We start from the raw sequence: 19,899 nt of genomic DNA on the forward strand, positions 1-19,899 counted from the left end.
TGCCATTTTTTTTTTAGATAACATCCTAGTTAAAGGATACTGGAAGCTGCAGAGTAACATATTGGAAGCAGAAAGAGAAGCAGTGTGATCTAAGGCAAAGGGCACAGGACTGTACGTCAGGACACCTGGGTTCTAACCGCACTTCCGCCATTTGCTTGCTGTGTTATCTTAAGTTGCCCAACATCTCTGGGCTTCAGTTTCCTCGTCTGTAAAATGGGGATAAGATACCTATTTTACCACCCTTTGAAACTTACGTGGAACAAGGACTGCATCCAATGCCATTATCTTCTATCTATTCCAGTGTTCAGCAAAGCAGCGAGGCTCAGTGGAAAGAGCCTGGGCTTCGGAGTCAGAAGTCATGGGTTCGAATCCCTGCTCTGCCACTTGTCAGCTGACTGTGGGCAAGTCACAACTTCTCTGTGCCTCAGTTACCTCATCTGTAAAATGGGGATTAACTGTGAGCCTCACGTGGGACAACCTGATTATTCTGTATCTCCCCCAGCGCTTAGAACAGTGCTCTGCACATAGTAAGCGCTTAACAAATACCAACATTATTAACAAAGAAAGCACTTCAGTAACACTAATAGTGGTACTGGAGTATTAAATTTGGGGTAAATCTGGAGGTGCTTATCTTGTGGCACAGGTTTAGGATGATTTTTTTTAAAAGAAAGCCTTAACTATATTTAGATGATTTCTAAAAAAAAAAATCAGTTAAAAAACTTAAAGACTACCATTTATCAAAATGTTTCAAGTAGGATTCTAGACCTAATTAACCACAAGCAAGACCACCAGAGGGCTTGTCTTCTGCAGATTTTCTTTAGCTAAGGTATTGGTTGTAATGGATATCTCAATTCTGAAATCTCTGAAAAGCATCCTCAGAATTTTGATTTTAGCCTTCTGATATCAGGTACCATGGATTTTACTTAAAGAATTGCAGTGGGTCAAAAATGAGGGTTTTGTAGCCTACCCCCAAGACACTTGCCTTACTCAAGCAGTGTTGAGATTGAACAATATTCTCCCACTACCCAGGACCAGGCTCTCAGAAGCCTTAATGAAGCTGATCTACTTTAGAAGTTAACTTTAAAAAATCAAAATGAGCAATAACAATATTAATAGTAAGAGCAAATGTGGCACTTGTTAAGACTTTAGTGTGTTCCAAGTACTATACTAAGCACTGGGATAGATAAAATATAATCACATCAGATACATGGTCTACATTCAAATGCCAATAATTTTATATTTGACCAAGTGTCCTTCCCCCAAACAAGACTCCCTTCACCCTACCCACACAGGCTATTCCAAACCTGGGTTAGCCAACACCAGAACAGAGGTCAGTGGGAACTCTGGAAAGGTCAGGTCTATTCCCAGTGAAGGCTAAGGTTCCTGAAAACCAGTTTGGCTCAGAGGCTATCAGCTGTATCCTCTTAGTTGGTAAAAACTAAAAATAACCTTAATCAGGGTCCAAACACCAGTTCTCCATTATCAGTTTCCCAAGCTAGCCAATCCCCACAAAACAATGAGTCAAGAGCAGCTTCTCTGCTATTCTCATCATTATTGTGGTATTTATTAGGCACTTACTATGGGCCAACTATTGTACTAAGTGTTGTGGTAGGTAGAAGCTATTCAAGTTAGATCCAGTCCCTATCCAACATGGGGCTCACAGACTAATAATAATAATGTTGGTATTTGTTAAGCGCTTACTATGTGCCGAGCACTGTTCTACGTTCTGGGGTAGACACAGGGGAATCAGGTTGTCCCACGTGGGGCTCACAGTCTTAATCCCCATTTTACAGATGAGGGAACTGAGGCATCGAGAGGTGTGACTTGCCCAAAGTCACACAGCTGACAAGTGGTCGAGCAGGGATTCGAACCCCTGACCTCTGACTCCAAAGCCTGTGCTCTTTCCACTGAGCCACGCTGCTTCTCTCTAAGTAGGAGGGTATAGGATTGAATCCCCACTTTATGGATGAGAAAACTGAGGTCCAGGGAACTTGTGACTTGCCCAAGTGTGACAAGTGGCCAAGATGGGATTAGAACCCAGGCCCATGCTCTCTCCACTATGCTCTACTATTTCTCTGTCAAAAATCAGAGCTCCTCATCATTTTCAACCAGTCCTATCTTGAGAAGTTCTACCTGATTTAGCTCAAGTACCACTTTTCAGTCAGGGTGCTTTTTTTTAAGTGATAGTAAAATAATTTTACTCAATTAGGAGAATGAAGTGCCATCATAAAGATTTTTAAAAACAACAGAGGACTGTGTCTTTCTCCTTTTAATTCTGAGAGTAAGGATATTTTCTTTCAGGCATTAAATCAACTTTCTCACTTCTTGCCCCTTTGCTATTTAAAATGCCGAACCCAAAGACCTTTTCTGGCATCAAGAAAAAAAACCCCACCAGATCCCTAATTGAATCACTTCCAACCCCCCTGTGGGGATACACACACTGATTTTCTCAGGCCAAATCATTTTATTTCTTTATACCAAGTATCATAAAAATGCCAACAGCAGATAGGTAAAAGATTCCAACTTTAATGCTAATTAAAGCCAACAAAACCACAACTCTATCACTTAAAGGGGGATAACGGAGATAGAGGTGAGGATAGTCTTAGGGAGGAAAGGGGGAAAATAAGGCTGAAATTCAGAAGCAATAGTAGAACAGAAGCCAACCCTTTAACTGCTCATGGCTCAGCATCTCTGAAGATTGGTTCAAGCTGTGCTCAGTGAAGACACAGCAACGGCCAACGAGGAGAGCGGAAAGGCCCTGGATGTTTTTTCTCGCTCTCTGTCAAATACCGTTCAATAGGAACCACTTGGAGGGGGAAACGTGGAATGAGAGAATGCGGTAATTCCATGTGCAGGTGGCACCAAGGTCCCTGGCTGGACATTCAGACAAAACCATTCCCATGTAAACCTTAAAGAGGATTAGTCCTCAAGGACTGCTGTAATGAGACCTTAAAAGGCTTGAACAAGAGCAGCCTATCACGGAGAGAAGCAGTAGCCTGCTCCCAGAAGTCTTCTCTAGCTGAGTTACATCAAAGCAAACTGGGACCATATAGCAGGATTCGGCAAGAATCCCTTATCTCAGCATTCAGGGATGCTTCTCCTCTGATTGTCATGAACCGCCACCTGTCCCGGGCATCTTTGAAGGCGATGCTAAGTCTGTGATGGATCTGACCTCCTTGAGCTGAGATTCTTTTATGTCTTTCTTTATTTTCAGCTCTGCTACATTCTTTCCCTGCCACGCACACTACGTGAAACAAAGGGAGTTCTCACTCCTGACTCACTGTCCCCTGCTATTTGAAAAGCAAAAAACAACATTAAGGATTATACTCCATCCGCAATATGGAGCCGTCCTCGGGAGACAAGCTTCTTATTTTGGAGAGTTATAGCAAGATGGCTTTTACACAGAGGGGCTTTACAGTGGGGTTCGATGAAGCTGGATGCCAAGATAGGAAAGCTGCGTAGCAGAGATAGCTTAAAAACACAAAGCGTTTTAATATAGAAGTACATTAAGAATCACACTTAAAAGAACTAGGAAGAAACAAGCCGGGCAGACAACACTAAATTAGGAAAGCATGCTTACCATCTTAACCCATACTGGGATTTAGGGGGTATTGTTAGCAAATTAAATACCTTACAACAGCATTCAACTTGAATGAATTTAAAAGTTGATGGAGAAATACAGCTCCAGAAACAAGCATGCTTCTGCAAATGATGTAGGGCCTGATGCAAGGGATGAGTTGCCTATCTGGGAGAGGTTCAAGTTCTTTAAAATGATAAAGAGGGATTTTTCATGAGTAGCTGCAAGGTGAATCTTGATTCTCTGGCACTGCCATCGCTCAACCCTTGGAGGCTGGAGCGGTGGATAGGGGTTTAACCTTGGGGTTTGCTCTCATCTAGTACAGCCCCAAGGGCCCTAGGTCCGAAACAAATGCCTACAATCTGGCAAACTTCTTCATACAGACTTAAGCCTCCGGGCTTAATGCAAGGATCTCCCAAAGTCTCTCTCGACTCTCTCAGACTTGAAACCCCAGAACCCCATCCCCCTGTGGTTCTATCTATTCTGGAGCCACTGCAGAGAATGATAAGTGTTCTTTCTCATACTTAGCCTACCAGCCCCAGGCAGGACAGAGACCATGTCTAACCTAATTGACTTTTATCTAACCCGGTGCTTACAACAAAGTGTTTGACACATCATAAGTTCTAAGCAAATACCATAAAATAAAACAAATAATCCAAACAAACTTTGTTGCTTGCTGTTTCATTCTGGTTAGGCTTTGAATTGTTTACATATGAAGAAAGCAAATAATCAGGCTTTGACTGCTTCCTCTTGATGTCAGATGCAGGGGCTAAGTGACTTAGCTTTACAACCCAAGTGACAGGGAGAGCTTCTACATTTTCTACGAATTTCCGTAAATTCTTCAACCACAACTAACTTGACATTCACCTAATCCAGATTCACTGGGCTAGTCCAGCTTCCCAAGAGATCCCCAAATCGATGAACCGATTTAATACAGGTGATCATAGTTGGATATGATGTCTCAAGTCCCAGCTCCTCAAGAATTCTCTCGAAGATACATAAACATCACAAAATCTAGAAAGTACTATGTAACAATTGAGAAGCAGAGCGGCCTAAAGGAAAAAGACCGGGCCTTCAAGCGGACCTAGGTTGCTATCCTGATTCTGTCACTTGCTTGCTGTGTGACCTAGGGCAAGTCGCTTCATTTTTCTGTGGCTCAGTTTTCCCGCTTGCAAAAATGGGGATTCAATAGTAGTCCTCCCTCCTACTTACATTGTGAGCCCAATGTGGGAGGAAGGCTGAGTCGGACCTGAATAACTTTTATCTACCCAGCACTTAAAAGAGTGCTTGACATGTTATAAGCACCTAATACCAAAAAAAAAGGGCAATCAATAAATGCTTCACAATAAAATTTTGATTCTTGCAACATCAGTCCCCTGTTACAGTTAGATCTGACCGCTTAGTTTTCAGTCCTCGTGTTCCGGTCAGAGTGGAAATCACCAAATTATTTTCACTTAACTTCTAGCAATCAGACTAAAAATTGCCAGAATAGTCCTCGGTGCTACGATGTGACTACGTCTACACAGACATTTATTCATTCATTCAATAGTATTTATTGAGCGCTTACTATGTGCAGAGCACTGTATTAAGCGCTTAGAATGTACAATTCGGCAACAGATAGAGACAATCCCTGCCCAGTGACGGGCTTACAGACAGAGATCCTGCTATGTACCCATCTGTGGGTATGGTGGTTACCCCATCCGTCCCTATCACAGAACACCCAAAGGAGGCTTTTAAGGCAGTGGAAGGTCATTCTTAAAGTAGCCCCAGCAAAGATCTTCACTGTCAATCAATTACAAACCTCTCCCCTTCCACCTCACCCTCCACCAAATTTGAGGACACGGTCTTCGAGCTAGACAGTTGGGTCCTTAACACTAGTGTAGGACAGAGATGGGGGTGGGTGGAGAGAAGGCTACAGTCTCAAGAAATGGAGGACAAAGACACTAGGGACATTTTAGGGGAGGCAGGAGGGCACATAAAGAGTACCATGACACAGATGCAAAATTGTCTAGGACCCAGTCTTAGTTAGAAAACTGTAAGCTCACTGTGGGCGAGAAATATTTCTGTTATTTTTTTTTGTTAATAATAATAATAATAATGTTGGTATTTGTTAAGCGCTTACTATGTGCCGAGCACTGTTCTAAGCGCTGGGGTAGACAGAGGGGAATCAGGTTGTCCCACATGGGGCTCACAGTCTTAATCCCCATTTTACAGATGAGGGAACTGAGGCACAGAGAAGTTAAGTGACTTGCCCACAGTCACACAGCCGACAAGTGGCAGAGCTGGGATTCGAACTCATGAGCCCTGACTCCAAAGCCCGTGCTCTTTCCACTGAGCCACGCTGCTTCTCAAGTAGACACTAAGTGGTACGAATCTATCATTAACATTCTACTAAATTTGTGAATATCATGGAATAATGCCTCATAGATGAAACTTTATTTTAGAATTTTCCACAAAGGGGAATGCTACACATTTTAATCTCATAATGTGAAATTTTCGATAAATTAAAATTAATAATGCTAGATTAGATAGACTTTTGAATTTCATTTCAAATTACTTCAGTTCTTTCTGAAAGTCATTGTTCCTCTCTCATTTTTTTCTGCTAGCCTCATTGATTTGTTTTAAGAATGTGAATAACATTTATTCAGATGGTATTTAATATATACACCCATTTAATCCAGTACGACTGCTTGAATTGTGTGTGTGTTTGTGTGTGTGTAGGTAACGATGTATTTATTAGACATCCTCATGTTAGTGTGTGTACTGTTTTAGCCAATGAAGACTTAGTCTCAGCTCACCAAGAGCTTTCCTTTTGGAAAGGAAGCCTAAATGCAAGCTCACATAAAGTAGAACATTTCAAGTAGGGGAGATGACAGAAAGCCTCAAGAGAAAAAATGACTGCCTTTAAAAGAACAGTTCTCAAATATTTCCAAAACTGAAACAGGTCCTTTTCACTCTTCATTGACGGTGAATGGAAAGGGTGAAATTTTGTTGTGCACTCCCAAGTGCTTAGTACAGCACTGTGCATAAAGTAAGCACTCAATAAATATGATTGTATGAAAATACAGGGGTCTTCCTTAAATCTTAATGAGGGTTTTGTTCTTGAATAATCTAATGGTATGGGAGAATCACATTACAAAATTCATTGATCCCATGGAAATGAACGGGTTATGGAATAGAATGTTGGAAGATGCTACTATAGGTAACATTTTTTGATACAAATTTCAATATTATTACAGCCATCCCTAGCCGAATCTTTAAGACTTCGGTCACTCATTACTATTTTACTGTATTAGACGGTGTAAAGCTGTAAAGATACAGAGGAACACAAAGTCCTGAATGATATCATACAGAAGGCAAGGAAACATTACAGCATGATGCCTTGATCATCGTCAAATACCCAATCTTTTCTTCCTACATCCTATCTATCTGTGCCAACCTTTGGCCCTTATAACACAACTGAGTTGCATGAAGAGCATTCCCTCAATACTTCCACTGGGTTAAAACCAAACCACATAATGAAAGAAATGGTCTAGTACAACTAGGTATAAATTCTGATATTGACACACTTTAAAAATCAGTTGGAAAATATGTTTGTGAAATTGCTTGAGTCAACTTCAGATCTTAGCCATGATCCACATATTGCTATGTGTATTTCAATATCCAAAAATTAGGTTTTTAAAAGACCTCTGAGGTACAGTATAGACAACATGTTAATGAAAAGATGCCTAAGGACTTCTAAAGAAAAGCAGCACAGAAGATGGATCGGGAGTGCTTACACTGGTATTGATTATTGACCCTGGAAAGAATCACTATGGGACAGCAAAAATCCAGGAGATCTTAGGTTGCACTACACCAGTAATGTTGGGGAGTTGCTTTTACTCATCAGCATGGAAAAAATAAGGAAAATGAGCTTAATTTCCTAAAATGAAAGTGATTCCTAAGAAAGTGGAAATACAGTTTGCTGAAACATTAGGTTCTTATACATATAAGTGAAAGGAACATCCTTAGAAAAATTTAGTGTTAATAATCAAGAAGAAATACAGCCTGTTAGTGAATCAACTATTTGAACGGTAGTTCGTATTTTCCTCATAGTTATATTCCTTGGCACTTTCACATTTCTCTATTTGCTAAGTAATTACTATGTGGCAAGTACTGTTCCAAGTGTTAGGATGGATACAAGCTAATCAGGTTGGAAACAGCCCCAGTTCCACATGGAGCTCACAGTCTAAGGAAGAGGGAGAACAGGTATTTAATCCCCATTTTACCAATAAGGAAACCGAGGCACAGAGAAGTTAAGTGACTTTGTCCAAGGTCACACAGCAAGCAATTGGCAAAACCAGAATTAGGACCCAGGTCTTCTGATTCCCAGGCCTGTACTCTTTCCACTAATTCATGTTGCTGCTAGGTCTCTTTCCATTAGACCCTACTGAATATTATGAAATGAGATCATTCTACTAATAATACCATATACTCTCATTTATCTCCTTCACTTTAAAGACCAAGTAAACATAAAATCAGTTTCATATTTTTCTGAATAAAGTTTTCAATTTTAGAAACACTGAAATTTGATGGCTACTGTAACCACACCAAAAAAGCTTCAGGCCAGTTGAATGGGCTAATTATTTCCCCACTAGATAGCAATCTCCTTGAAGCTTTCAACCAACTCTCCTTACCAACTTACCAACTTTCAACCAACTCTACTTTACTTCCCCAAGTGTTTAGCACAATGACATGCACAGAGTAATCACAGTAAATACCGATCGATTAAATGGTGCCCAAAATGTCAGGAAAGGGATGTGGCATTCATGCCAAGAGTGCAAAACCTAATCAGAGTGATTATTTTTGGTCAGTCATAAGGAACTTAGGTGACATGAAAGAGCATAAGACTGAGGATCAGCAGACCCAACTTCTAATCCCAGATCCACCATTTGCCTGCTGTGTGACCTAGTCAAGTCACTTAATTTCTCTATTCCTCAGTTAATTAATTTTGGTACTTGTTAAATTGTGTTTTCTTTCTCCCTCTTAGACTGAGGGCATCACGTGGGACAGGGACTGTCAGATCTGATTATCCTGTATCTAGCCCAGTGCATGGACATAATAAGTACTTGATAAATATAGTTATTATTTTTATTATTTCACGGGGTAGCTCCCAAATTTCTACCATTCTGTGTGAAAGACTTCTAAGAAAATGCTCCTCTACAGCCTAGAGACCTTACTGGTTCCTCCGAGAAACTCAATGTGGCTTCCCAATACTGAAGGAGAATGAGTATTTGCCAGCTTTCTGGGAAGGGGCAGAGACGCCGAGATGGAAATCTTAATGACCATACCCAGACTTCAACTTTGCACAGGTTCACCCCTGTCCTGGGACACCCCTCTGGAAGGAATACATGAATAAGCACTTAGTACAGTGTTTTGCACACAGTAAGCGCACAATAAATACGACTGAAGGATTGAATGAATGAATGTTGGTGCTTGTGGCCCCCAAAGCAAGGCCCAACTCCGATTTTTGTTTTGGCCTCTGAAAGTCCTCACAGATACCAGACATCATACATGTTTTGGGGGCACTCGGCATAACACGATGCTTCCATCTGGTAGATGTCTGCCTGATTCAGACATAATCAGCCCCAAACTAGAGCATTTTCCAGGGAAGCATGATCCCCCTAAAATCTACAGTTACTATATTTCCCCCCCAGCTCAGTATGACGTGGTGGATAGAGCACAGGCCTGAGAGTCAGGAAGTCATGGGTTTTAATTCCGGTTCCTCCACTTGTCTGCTCTCTGACCACGGGCAAGTCACTTCACTTCTCTGTGCCTCAGTTACCTCATCTGTAAAGTGGGGATAAGAGTGTGAGACTCACGTGGGACAGGGACTGCGTCCAACCTGATTAACTTGCATCTACTTCAGAGCTTAGAACAGTGTTTACTAGCACAATTATTAGTTATTATTATTATGAACACTGGTGTCTTATCTGAGATGAGGAACTCAGGGCCAGGAGCCATGGCAGAGACTCATGCCCAAAATTTTAAAAGGACATTAAGTGGCCCCATCCCCTAATAGTGTTGGATGGGAGATAAGGCCCTTGGAAACAAACTGCCCTAGATAAATGGTTACCCTAGCTGTACCTAAAACATCCTCATTTGTAAGTGGACGCACTCCTGATCATCTCAGGCAGCTTCTAAGGATTAACAGACAGATCTGAAAACAACAGTTCTGCTGTAGTCAAGAAACTGTCAATGTCTTCTGAATCAATAATAATGTTGGTATTTGTTAAGCGCTTACTATGTGCAGAGCACTGTTCTAAGCGCTGGGGTAGGCACAGGGTAATCAGGTTGTCCAACGTGGGGCTCACAGTCTTAATCCCCATTTTACAGATGAGGAACTGAGGCCCAGAGAAGTGAAGTGACTTGCCCACAATCACACAGCTGACAAGTGGCAAAGCTGGGATTTGAACTCATGATCTCTGACTCCAAAGCCCGTGCTCTGTCCACTGACACAAGATCATTTAGCTGAGCCTGTGGGTATTTCCAACTCTCAATCACTAAGGTGAAACTCCTATAGTTAGGGAACTGTGAGCAGGTATATCTATCAAATATGTAAAATAAGAGGATTTTGAATAATAGTAATAATAATGGCATTTGTTAAGTGCTTACTATGTGTCAAGCACTGTTTTAAGCACTGGGCAGAAACAAGCTAATCAGGTTGGACACAGTCCACGTCCAACATGGAGCTCACAGTCTTAATCCCCATTTTACAGGTGAGGTAGCCGAGGTACAGAGATGTTAAGTGACTTGCCCAAGTTCACGCAGCAGACAAGTGGAGGAGCCGGGATTAGAATCCAAGCCCTTCTGACTCCCAGGCCTGTGCTCTATCCAATAGGACATGCTTTCAACCTGCTTGAAACGTGTCTGCTTAAGGGACTTCAAAAGTCTGAAGACATGAACACATAATGTAAGCACAGGTTGAAAAAAAATGTGTACTGGATCTCTGCACATACCCATGCACATAAAGCTTATTAAAGAGTCACCTTCCTAGAAAACAAAATTCAAGCCAATTAAAAATGCAGCCCTTTTTCCAAGAGCTAATTCTTCAGGTTTTGCTAATTAAAGTCTAATAGTTCTGTCATCTGAGCTGGGAAACAAGAGAAAGAATACTAGTGGTATGTTTTCAATCAAAGTGTTTGTATGGGGAATGAATCATATTTTCCACGAGGAATGGCTGCTCACAGAAGTTGGGGGGGAAGGGAAAGGAGGCAGCTTTGATCGAATGCCAAAGCTGCAAAGGAGAATTAAAATTTAGGTAAAGCTAAAGAAAGAGAGAGCCTATTAGCTGCTCATAAACCTAACAAGACTCAAAATGTTGTGTCCACTGAACTAGAAAAACTCAGCACAAAATTCCTCTTCATTAGAATCATGTAAAAATATGTTTACTTGGCAACCAGAAAGAAGGTAAAGAAATAAGTTATGATCCAAGGAGAGATTTGTCTACATTATCATTTGTACTAGAAATGAGATGGGATTCAGGAGAGTAACTGCAAAAGGGAGGAAGGATGACCCCAAAATTTCAGGGTCTTTTGGGCAAATGGATCAAAACTTAAAACAAAGTCCCTCCAAGCTCCACCTAGCCCAGAGTGCTGATGAGCTCCTGAAACACGGTTTTCGGTATCACAAGAGAGAGTAATTCCACTGCAAAACACCTAGTTTGTCATCTTAAAATCCCATCTCAATCCCCACTCCTTTCTTCTCTCAGGCAGCATCTCCCTTTCTCTGGGAAAGTTTTATTTCACACGTGTACTGGGAGCTCTAAAGTTAACTATTGGTCTCCATTTTTTCTCTCTCTATCTCTCTCTCTCTCTGAAACAGATACACACACACACACACACACACACACACACAAAACCTACACCGGTTTTAATCTTCACTGAAAATTGCAATTTGGGAAGAACCAGCACTTCACTTTACTCAGAGCCCCATTTCCTCCTGCAGTAAAAATATACATATGTCTTCCTTCGAATTAAAAAAAAAAATCAAATAAAAATTTTTTTTCCCTTTTCAGTGTTAGAGGAAGCCTGGCCACACTTAAAGAATGCAAAGTGAGTATATATAGAAGCGCAAATTAGACATCCTGAAAAGACTACATTTTCCAACCACAGAGAAATGAAGGAATGACGCTGAGCATTAACATATGCAGCTCCACTGTATTAAAGGAGTTGTTTCTCTCTATCTGCCCAGGAAAGTAAGGGGAAGGCAACTTCTTTTCAGTTACTCTTTACCTTTGGCCTGCGTGGGACTACGATGAGCCGACATGACTCACGGTTCTTCCTACGTGGCTGCCGCTGCAACCTTGATGTGGCCTAGTGAATTCAATCACCAATTTGAGAAAGAACTCATCTCAAACTGTAGAAATGGCGGTTTCATGGAGAGCATCTTGGATAGTCTGTCTTCTTTTCTGTCAAATTAGCTAGGCACCTATTCATTAGCTGGCTGCGTACATTAAATCAGTTCCCAATAAATAAACACTGCTGCTTTTCTTTCCAAGTAGCTTGAAGCTCATTCTCAAGAAAATCAAATTGCCCAGCAACATCCCAGTGGTAGGAAAGGTGAATTCTCTGCATCTAATGGTTTTAGGGCTATCCCCTTTAAACATTATAACACAAATGACATAAGTTTCCTCCTGTTCGATGTGGACTACAATAGTTTGATAGGCAGAAATTGCACTTTCTGCTCAATAACTGTATCACCCTCTAGACCGCAAGCTCCTTGTGGGCAGAGAACCTGCCTACCGACCCTGTTATACTGTAATCTCCCAAGCGCTTAAATACAGTGCTCTGCACACAGTAAGTGATTAATAAATATCATTGATTGATAGTAACATTTACAGTTCACACTTTTTAAATCCTTCCCCCAAAAGACTTGAAGATCATTTCAAATGTTTTAATAAGCAGTCAAAAGCAGCGTGGACATTTAAGTTAGACAGACTAATCTAAAAGCAAGGTCCTTGGGCCAGACCCAAGTGGTCAACAGATTTGGGAAATGACCACAGAACTCTGTCCAATATGGTGAGAAGGATCCTGCCCCCATCTTGATAACCAGGCACCAGTGAGTCTGGTGGAGGCATGGTGGTAATAATAATAATTAATAATTATCGTACTTGTTAAGCGCTTACTAGGGTCTAAGTACTAAGTTCTGGGGTAGATGCAAGTTAATCAGATTGGACATAGTCTATGTCCCACATGGGGCTCTCCCCATTTTACAGATGAGATAACTAAAGCCCACAGAAGTAAGTGGCTTGCCCAAGGTCACACAGCAGACTTGTGATGGAGTCAGGATTAGAACCCAAGTCCTTCTGACTCCAGGCCCGTGCTCTTTCTACTGAGCCACGCTGCTTCAACATTCTGCACTTAAGAGTAACTGAAATGGAAAGAGGAGGCGAAGGGAGACCTTCTTTCTGGTATCATGGACGTTGAGTAAAAGGCCATGGCAAGAATTAACATTCAGCACCTCCCTGTCCTGCTTTCATTCATTCAATAGTATTTATTGAGCGCTTACTCTGTGCAGAGCACTGTACTAAGCGCTTGGGATGTACAAATCGTTACAGGGACAGTCCCTGCCCTTTGACGGGCTTTCAGTCTAATCGGGGGAGATGGACAGGCAAGAACAACAGCAATAAATAGGATCAAGGGGATGAACATCTCATTAAAACAATAGCAAATAAGTAGAATCAAGGTGATGTACATCTCATTAACAAAATGCAAGCAACTTGCTACAAGGAGTGGAGGAAAGGAACTGTGTAGGAAGGATCTGAGTTTCGTATGGACCCTGAAAAGAACAAGGAAGGGATGAAAAATAATGAATCAGAAATACTTAGAATTTTAAGATTTCAATGGAATTTTGTTTTGATGAACTGTTTTTAAACAGATGACTTTTGTAAAACCACAGAAAGAAAATATTCTCTAGAGAAAGGAGGAAGTTGGCCCTTTTCTAGGGGTGAATCAGAGGAGGAATATGGGTTTATGAAAAGGGAACGGGAAGAATAGTAGAATAATCATCAAAGCAGGGTTTGCACTTTATGAATATTTGAAAGTAATTTTGGTTTTATGAACTCTTTCTGTCCAGTGATTGCTGGGGAAAAAAATAAAGGAAAACTCTAAATCACTCTTAATTCCTGCAATCTGGGCAGATGACTGTGATTCCTATCACCAACTCCCATCTGTAGGAGAAACAGCAGTAATAACTGAGCTCCCACTGGGTGGAACACACTCTACTAAGCATCGCATATTGTTCTTCTGGACTTCTGCCTCTTGGCTATCCTCACTTGCCTGGTGCCTTCCCTTTCCACCTGCCCTCTGTTCTGAAATTTACCTGTGATGATCGCTTCCCTGAGCCTCCTCTGCATGCTAGGTTCCCCCAACATCTGATAGCCAGATAATTAACTACAATGATATGCCAAATGGCATCATTTGAACCTGAAGCAGATTAGAAAGTGAAGGAGGGATTTGGCTTTGTTTCATTTCTGCTTTGGTAGTGGTCTCAGTCTTGCCATTCTAATTTTCTTCCTCGATAAATTGACAGACCTGATCCACAGAGTGGAAACAACACAGACAATCTATATTAACTTTAGCAAGGATTCCGATTTTGTCTTGCAAAAACCAAGTCATCTGTAATCTGGATAACTGACACCTTTTAGTTGGAGGTACAACTGGCTAGAGGAGAAGGGTCATACCTAGATGGTGGTTAGCAATGGATCAGTGACCACCTAGAATGCCTAACAAGAAGTGTTCCATGACTAGTTCGGAGCCTGGTGCTCTTTATCCTATTTGACAATGGGATAGAGAGCAAGCACAGTAGGGATGCAGATGGCAAATAATTGGAGGAATATGGCCACCCCTTGGAGGATGAGATCAGAATGTTAAGTGACTTCAGAGTAGTGGGATAGAAGACAGTTTACAGTAAGCTCCCAGGGGACACTGCAAAATGGGGAAGCCATGGACATTCAATGATATGATAAGCGAACATGTCTGAGTCACAGTGGATAATAAACTCATGGTGAGTCAAAAATGTAGCATATTAGTTTTTTAAAAAATCAATCCAGAAATATTGCATAGGAGCATTAAATGCAGGAAGTGCACAATAATCCTTTCTTTACACAAGGGTCAAATGATTACTAGTGTTCTGTGTCTTTTCTGGGCTCCACAACCAAGAAGAATGTGAAGAACTTGGAAGGATGTCCGATTAGTTGCAGAAACGATTAGAAGACATCGTCTAAGAGGAGAGTTGAAGGGAGCAGAATTATTCAGGCTGGAGAGGAGAAGGCTGAAGGGAGATTTTAATACTCGTCTTCATTTCTCTCAAGGGCCCAAACCCACAAAAAGGTGTCTTATTTATTACCCCAAGAAGACAGGACCTGAGGAAATGGTTTTAAGTTACAGCAGGAGGGATTTAATTGGGGAATAAGAGTTTCCTTAAAATGGAATCAGTAAATTGGGGAACCAGAGCTAAAGGTTGGATAGAAGAGTTTAGCTATTAAGACCCATCTACTGCTAGGATTCTTGGATTCTATAAATATTAATCTACAGACTCAACAACAGAATTTTGAGACTGCTTTTACTGAAATATCAGCACATTTGAATCTGTGTTTATTACTAGCATTCAAAGTAACCGCTGATATTAGTGCTTGCCAACATGTGCTGCTCTTCATCTTCCATTTTCAGTAGCTTTTCTCATCTTTTCCTTTTTCCCCATCGTTTCTTTTAGCCCTCCCCTTGGCATACACACACACACACACACACACACACACACACAAGAGAAAATCATTCCATATCCATACGCAAGTATGTGTTTCCTGTTTACTTTTACAAAGCCTGAAAAGAAACCACAAAGTTTAAGGTTTTTCACCTTACCTATAATTTTGAGTAGCAAAATGAAAAGAAATCCCATATTTCCAAAGTGTGACATGTTTTCTTGTGAATTGTCTTGAATCACGTGGTTCACTTTATGCACATTTCAGGATCACCTGTTCTCATCTAGACTTTTATTTTCTAAAAATTTAGGGTGTCAAATTATTTACCTGAAAATTGGCTGAGAGAGTATAAGACTTTGCCTCCTATTTCTGTTTTAAATCCACTTTTCTCAGCAACTCCAAGCAGGAAGGAGTGGCATTTGTACAGTGCCATAAAGAAGCCAGGATAATTTTTCAAGAGTGAGAATAGTTAGCGTAACTTTTACTCTTATCCTTCACCCACATTAATACAACAATTATTAGTTTCATTGTCCACTCTCCATAATTATTGACACAGCACTACAGAAATAGAGGCATTGGTGAGTCTTAAAGTTGTTTGAAACACTTTGATCTGAACCCTGAAGGGTGAATATTCCCCTTTTGCTCCTAGACAACTAATGAAGGGATGAAATTAACTTTCATCCCTGGCACTTTCTTTTGCCAACAAAAAAAAATAGAGAGAGAAATATATAGAGAGAAGCACTAATCAGCTGTCTTCCCTAATCATTCAACTGGGTAACAACCTTTTCCTTTAACATACTTTAAAACACATAAATGTCTATAAGAGGTGGAAAAGGGAAAACAAAGACCAGCCCCTCTCTGAAGATCTCAGCATATCCTGAACTGGACTGAAAGATTAAATGACAAATCTCTTTTCTGTCCGGGTGATAAATATGTAATCAAAAGACACTATTTTTGATACCTCAATACTTCTTCACTGCTTCACAACTAATCCTTTTTTTAACTAGAAGCCTACTAAAAAAAATTCTGCTTTGCTCTGCTCTGCTTTGCATGTGGAGAAAACCATTCCGCATGTGTGCTCAAGTCTGTTATTTGTTCACTTTTATTAATGTTTGAAAGGGAACCACAGAGTTTAAAGCTCTTCACCTTTCCCGTAATTTTGGGTAGTAGGAGGAAAAACAACACACAAAAAGTGAGAAGTTTTCTTCTGTATCAGATGTACATCATCCAACCCACTTAAATGCCTCCAAAGTTGTTTAATGCACCTCAGCAGTTAATTCAAAGGGCATCTGCTAAAGACCCACTGTGGACAGCTCAGTTTACTGACCCCATTTTCTCCCACATGCATCATTCCTTAGGCCAAGTAAGTTTAATTGGAGATCCCTTGGAATGGTCTCTCTGCAATAGCCATAGATTAACATCCCCCTAGGAGCCTGCACTGGGATAGCGAAGTAAAGAATTCCTCCCTTTTGATTCAAACATTTGGACAGAAGGAGACAGAGAGGATGCACGCTGAGTTGCAAAGTTTTTATAGCCAGGTGAAGCAAAAACAAAGAAAAAATCCTGCAAATGACACCCATTCCCCAAGCTCCCAAGAACAATCAAACCCAATCACTTCAATCATGTACTACTCCCTGAAAGAAATAATCGAACAGTCCCAACACTTACGGTAATGAGGCTCCATGTAACCATTCCTGGGATCCATAGTGAACACTGTCCCCCGGTAAGGTACTGACGGATCAGTAAGGTGGGACAGAGATCCATGGATCTCCTTCTTGATTAACGAGGCCCTTTCTTCGCTGGATGTGGATGGCTCCTCGCTGATTTTGCTGAGGCCTGGCCCAGTCTGTGCCTGCATTGTGATGGCGTTTCTTCTCTCTCTGTGATACGTCTGCCCAGGACTTTCATCCTCTGAAGAAAAAAAAGAAAAAGAAAGACTCTGTAGTACCCTTAAAGAGCAAAAAATATTGAAATAAAATTAAACAGAGCCTCCTCCTTTCTTTCGGTGGCCTAAACTTTAAGGCACCAATAGGATGGGAAGATTCAAGAGTAGAATCAAAGAGATGTAAGGACATCAGAATAAACGGAACCAAAAATGAACATATTTGACCAAGGCACAGCTTGTCCGCAAATCAAATTCATCCATTCACTGGTGTATTTACCAAGGGGACTACTTATCAGACAACGGACACGGGCTTGATGTTCTCCTGCCTCCTGGGATAAGCAGGCTTGGAAGTTTTTGAGCATCCTGAATAAAGGGGAAAGGATTCCCAATCTGTGGCAAGTGACCCTTCTCATTAAATTATATATTATGAATTATTTATTTATATCGTCTCTCCCCCTAAACTGAGCTCACTGTGGGCAAAGAAAGTGTCTGTCAACTCTCTTGTACTCTCTCAAGCACTCAGAACAGTGTTCTGCACATAGGTAAGCACTCAGTAAATCCCACTGATTGATTGATTCTTAGATGAAACTAAGCCCCGGCTTTCTAGGGGTCTAGGGATAGAGCCACCCTTGCTCTTCAAGGGAGGAGTTAGGAAGAGGAAATGTATAATTTTATTCTCAAAACTGAAGGTTAGTTCCCATGCTGGGAGTAGTGAAAATGGGGGGGGGGGGGCGGGGAGGAGAGGAGCAAAGCACCCTAAATCAGCTTGCTTCAACAACAGTGACCAAATAGAGGTATGAAGCCACCTGTCACACAAGGATCCGAGACAAGCATGTGATCTGTTGAGTGGGGAAAAGGCAGCTTTTTCACGGTGGGGGTCACAATCAGGAAAGCACCCACAGAAAGAGTCTATGAACATATGGGTGGTGGGCCTGCAGATGCTTACATAGGATGCACATTCCTGATGGCCTAAAGCAGTATGAAATATGCATACAGCACATGCACATCTAAAACTTTGCAAACAATGGGGGAATAAAAAATATTTCACCTTTTTGATTTCATTTGACTCACCTCTTAACCACTTGAAATCTAGCTTACAATGACCATCGCTGTTCTTACAAAGTATATGATTCCATTTTTCTACAGAGAGACTAATATTTTGACCTATAGGCTCAATAAAACTTGAAACCTTGAAGCTGACTTCTGTTTTGATAACAAGTATTTTTAAAACTCACTCAGACATCTAATAATACCAGTGCTTCACCCTAAAGAATTTGTTTAAATCCCGGGAATATAAAATAAATACAGAATCTAGAAAAATCACTCAGATGTGTAACGGACGAAGCAGAAGAGTTAAAGTACCTAATAAAATCATAAAAGTTTTAAAATAATATATTTTAATACAAAACATTCTCACAGTTATACACACACACATACACACATGTGTGTGCACAAAACTGCTGCAGAATCATGTTTGGACTGTAGGTTTAAATGGCAAAAAGCCAAAAAACTCAAACTTAATAACTACAGCTTCAGTGTTAACCTACTCCCTTGCATCCAAATAGTTATAAAAAGCAAAGGAAGAGATTTCAATCTGTCAATACACAGAAATATGTTTTGATCTTTACTGTGAATTGTTGATTGTTCTTTTAAAGAAAACATTTTAATACCATTCTGTGCATATTTCCCCTAATGTAATTAAGAAGAATCTTACAGACTCATTCAGTCCTGTTCAAAGAATAATCGGATATTTGGTGTGATTCCATATTGGAATGATTTTCTTAACTTCTAAAAACCACAGTTGGGTTTTGCGGGCTTTAAAGTTTCAGCCTGTGGACTCAAGCTTTTTGTATTTACATAAAATTGAAAGTGTCAAAAGCACTAAAATGAATAGTGATTTTATTTTTTAAACCAGCCACAGCCATATTACCCAGTACTGTGCTCTGGGGCAGGAGAGTTCAGACATTTCAACCTCAAGTGAACTTCCATCAATAAGAGCACACCCTTAATAATGGGAATTTATATTAGAAGCAACAACAGATCCCTGACAAGAGAGAGCTTAGCTTTGTCCATGAGGTTGGGGTGGGAGGGGGAAAATTAGCCTGATCGGAGCTGCACAATCCATTTCGGCCCCAACAGAATTTTTTTAAGTTTTTAAGTTTTGATTTATCTTGCTAACAAAATTATCATTGCTGTGCTAAAACCATTAAACAAAAAGAAGTGTAAATGTTTATTTGAAGGTTAGAGATTTTGATCAAACTCTCTCCAGAGAAGTATTATAAATCAAGTTTCACCACCGAAACTACTAAGGGCTGCCCTCAGATTATCTTCCCCTCAGAAGTCAATATTTTTCTTGATCAATGATTCTCTGAATGAAAGGAAGCACGGAATATTGAAAATAGCTGTAAAGAAAAAGGCCAATGCTCACGTTTTGATACATTAGGATGTTATTTCTTCCTGAGGCAAGGTTAAATTTAGTAAGGACTTTTAAAGGCTTACATATTACGACTCATCTGGGAAACATTTTTCTTTATTAAAAACAAAGCTAGTGCCATCACATTTTTACAATAATGAAGAATTCCAGCAGGCAAACATTTCCTGAAGAAGTTACCTCATGCACACATCAGACTTGGTTTGGATAGAGGTTCCGATGAAAAACTTGACAGTTTATGCACTTCAGAATACAAATAGCCAAGT

General features: G+C 40.6%; 1 protein-coding gene across 1 annotated transcript in view; it reads right to left on the reverse strand.

The window, feature by feature from the left end:
• GLI3 (GLI family zinc finger 3) overlaps positions 1-19,899 on the reverse strand; it is a 212,579-nt gene that overhangs the window by 133,664 nt on the left and 59,016 nt on the right. The window contains 1 exon segment of the mRNA XM_039911700.1: positions 16,986-17,228. Coding sequence (XP_039767634.1) covers positions 16,986-17,228 — 243 coding nt within the window.

The sequence above is a fragment of the Ornithorhynchus anatinus genome, chromosome 4 (genome assembly GCF_004115215.2).
Source record: "Ornithorhynchus anatinus isolate Pmale09 chromosome 4, mOrnAna1.pri.v4, whole genome shotgun sequence".
NCBI lineage: Eukaryota > Metazoa > Chordata > Mammalia > Monotremata > Ornithorhynchidae > Ornithorhynchus > Ornithorhynchus anatinus.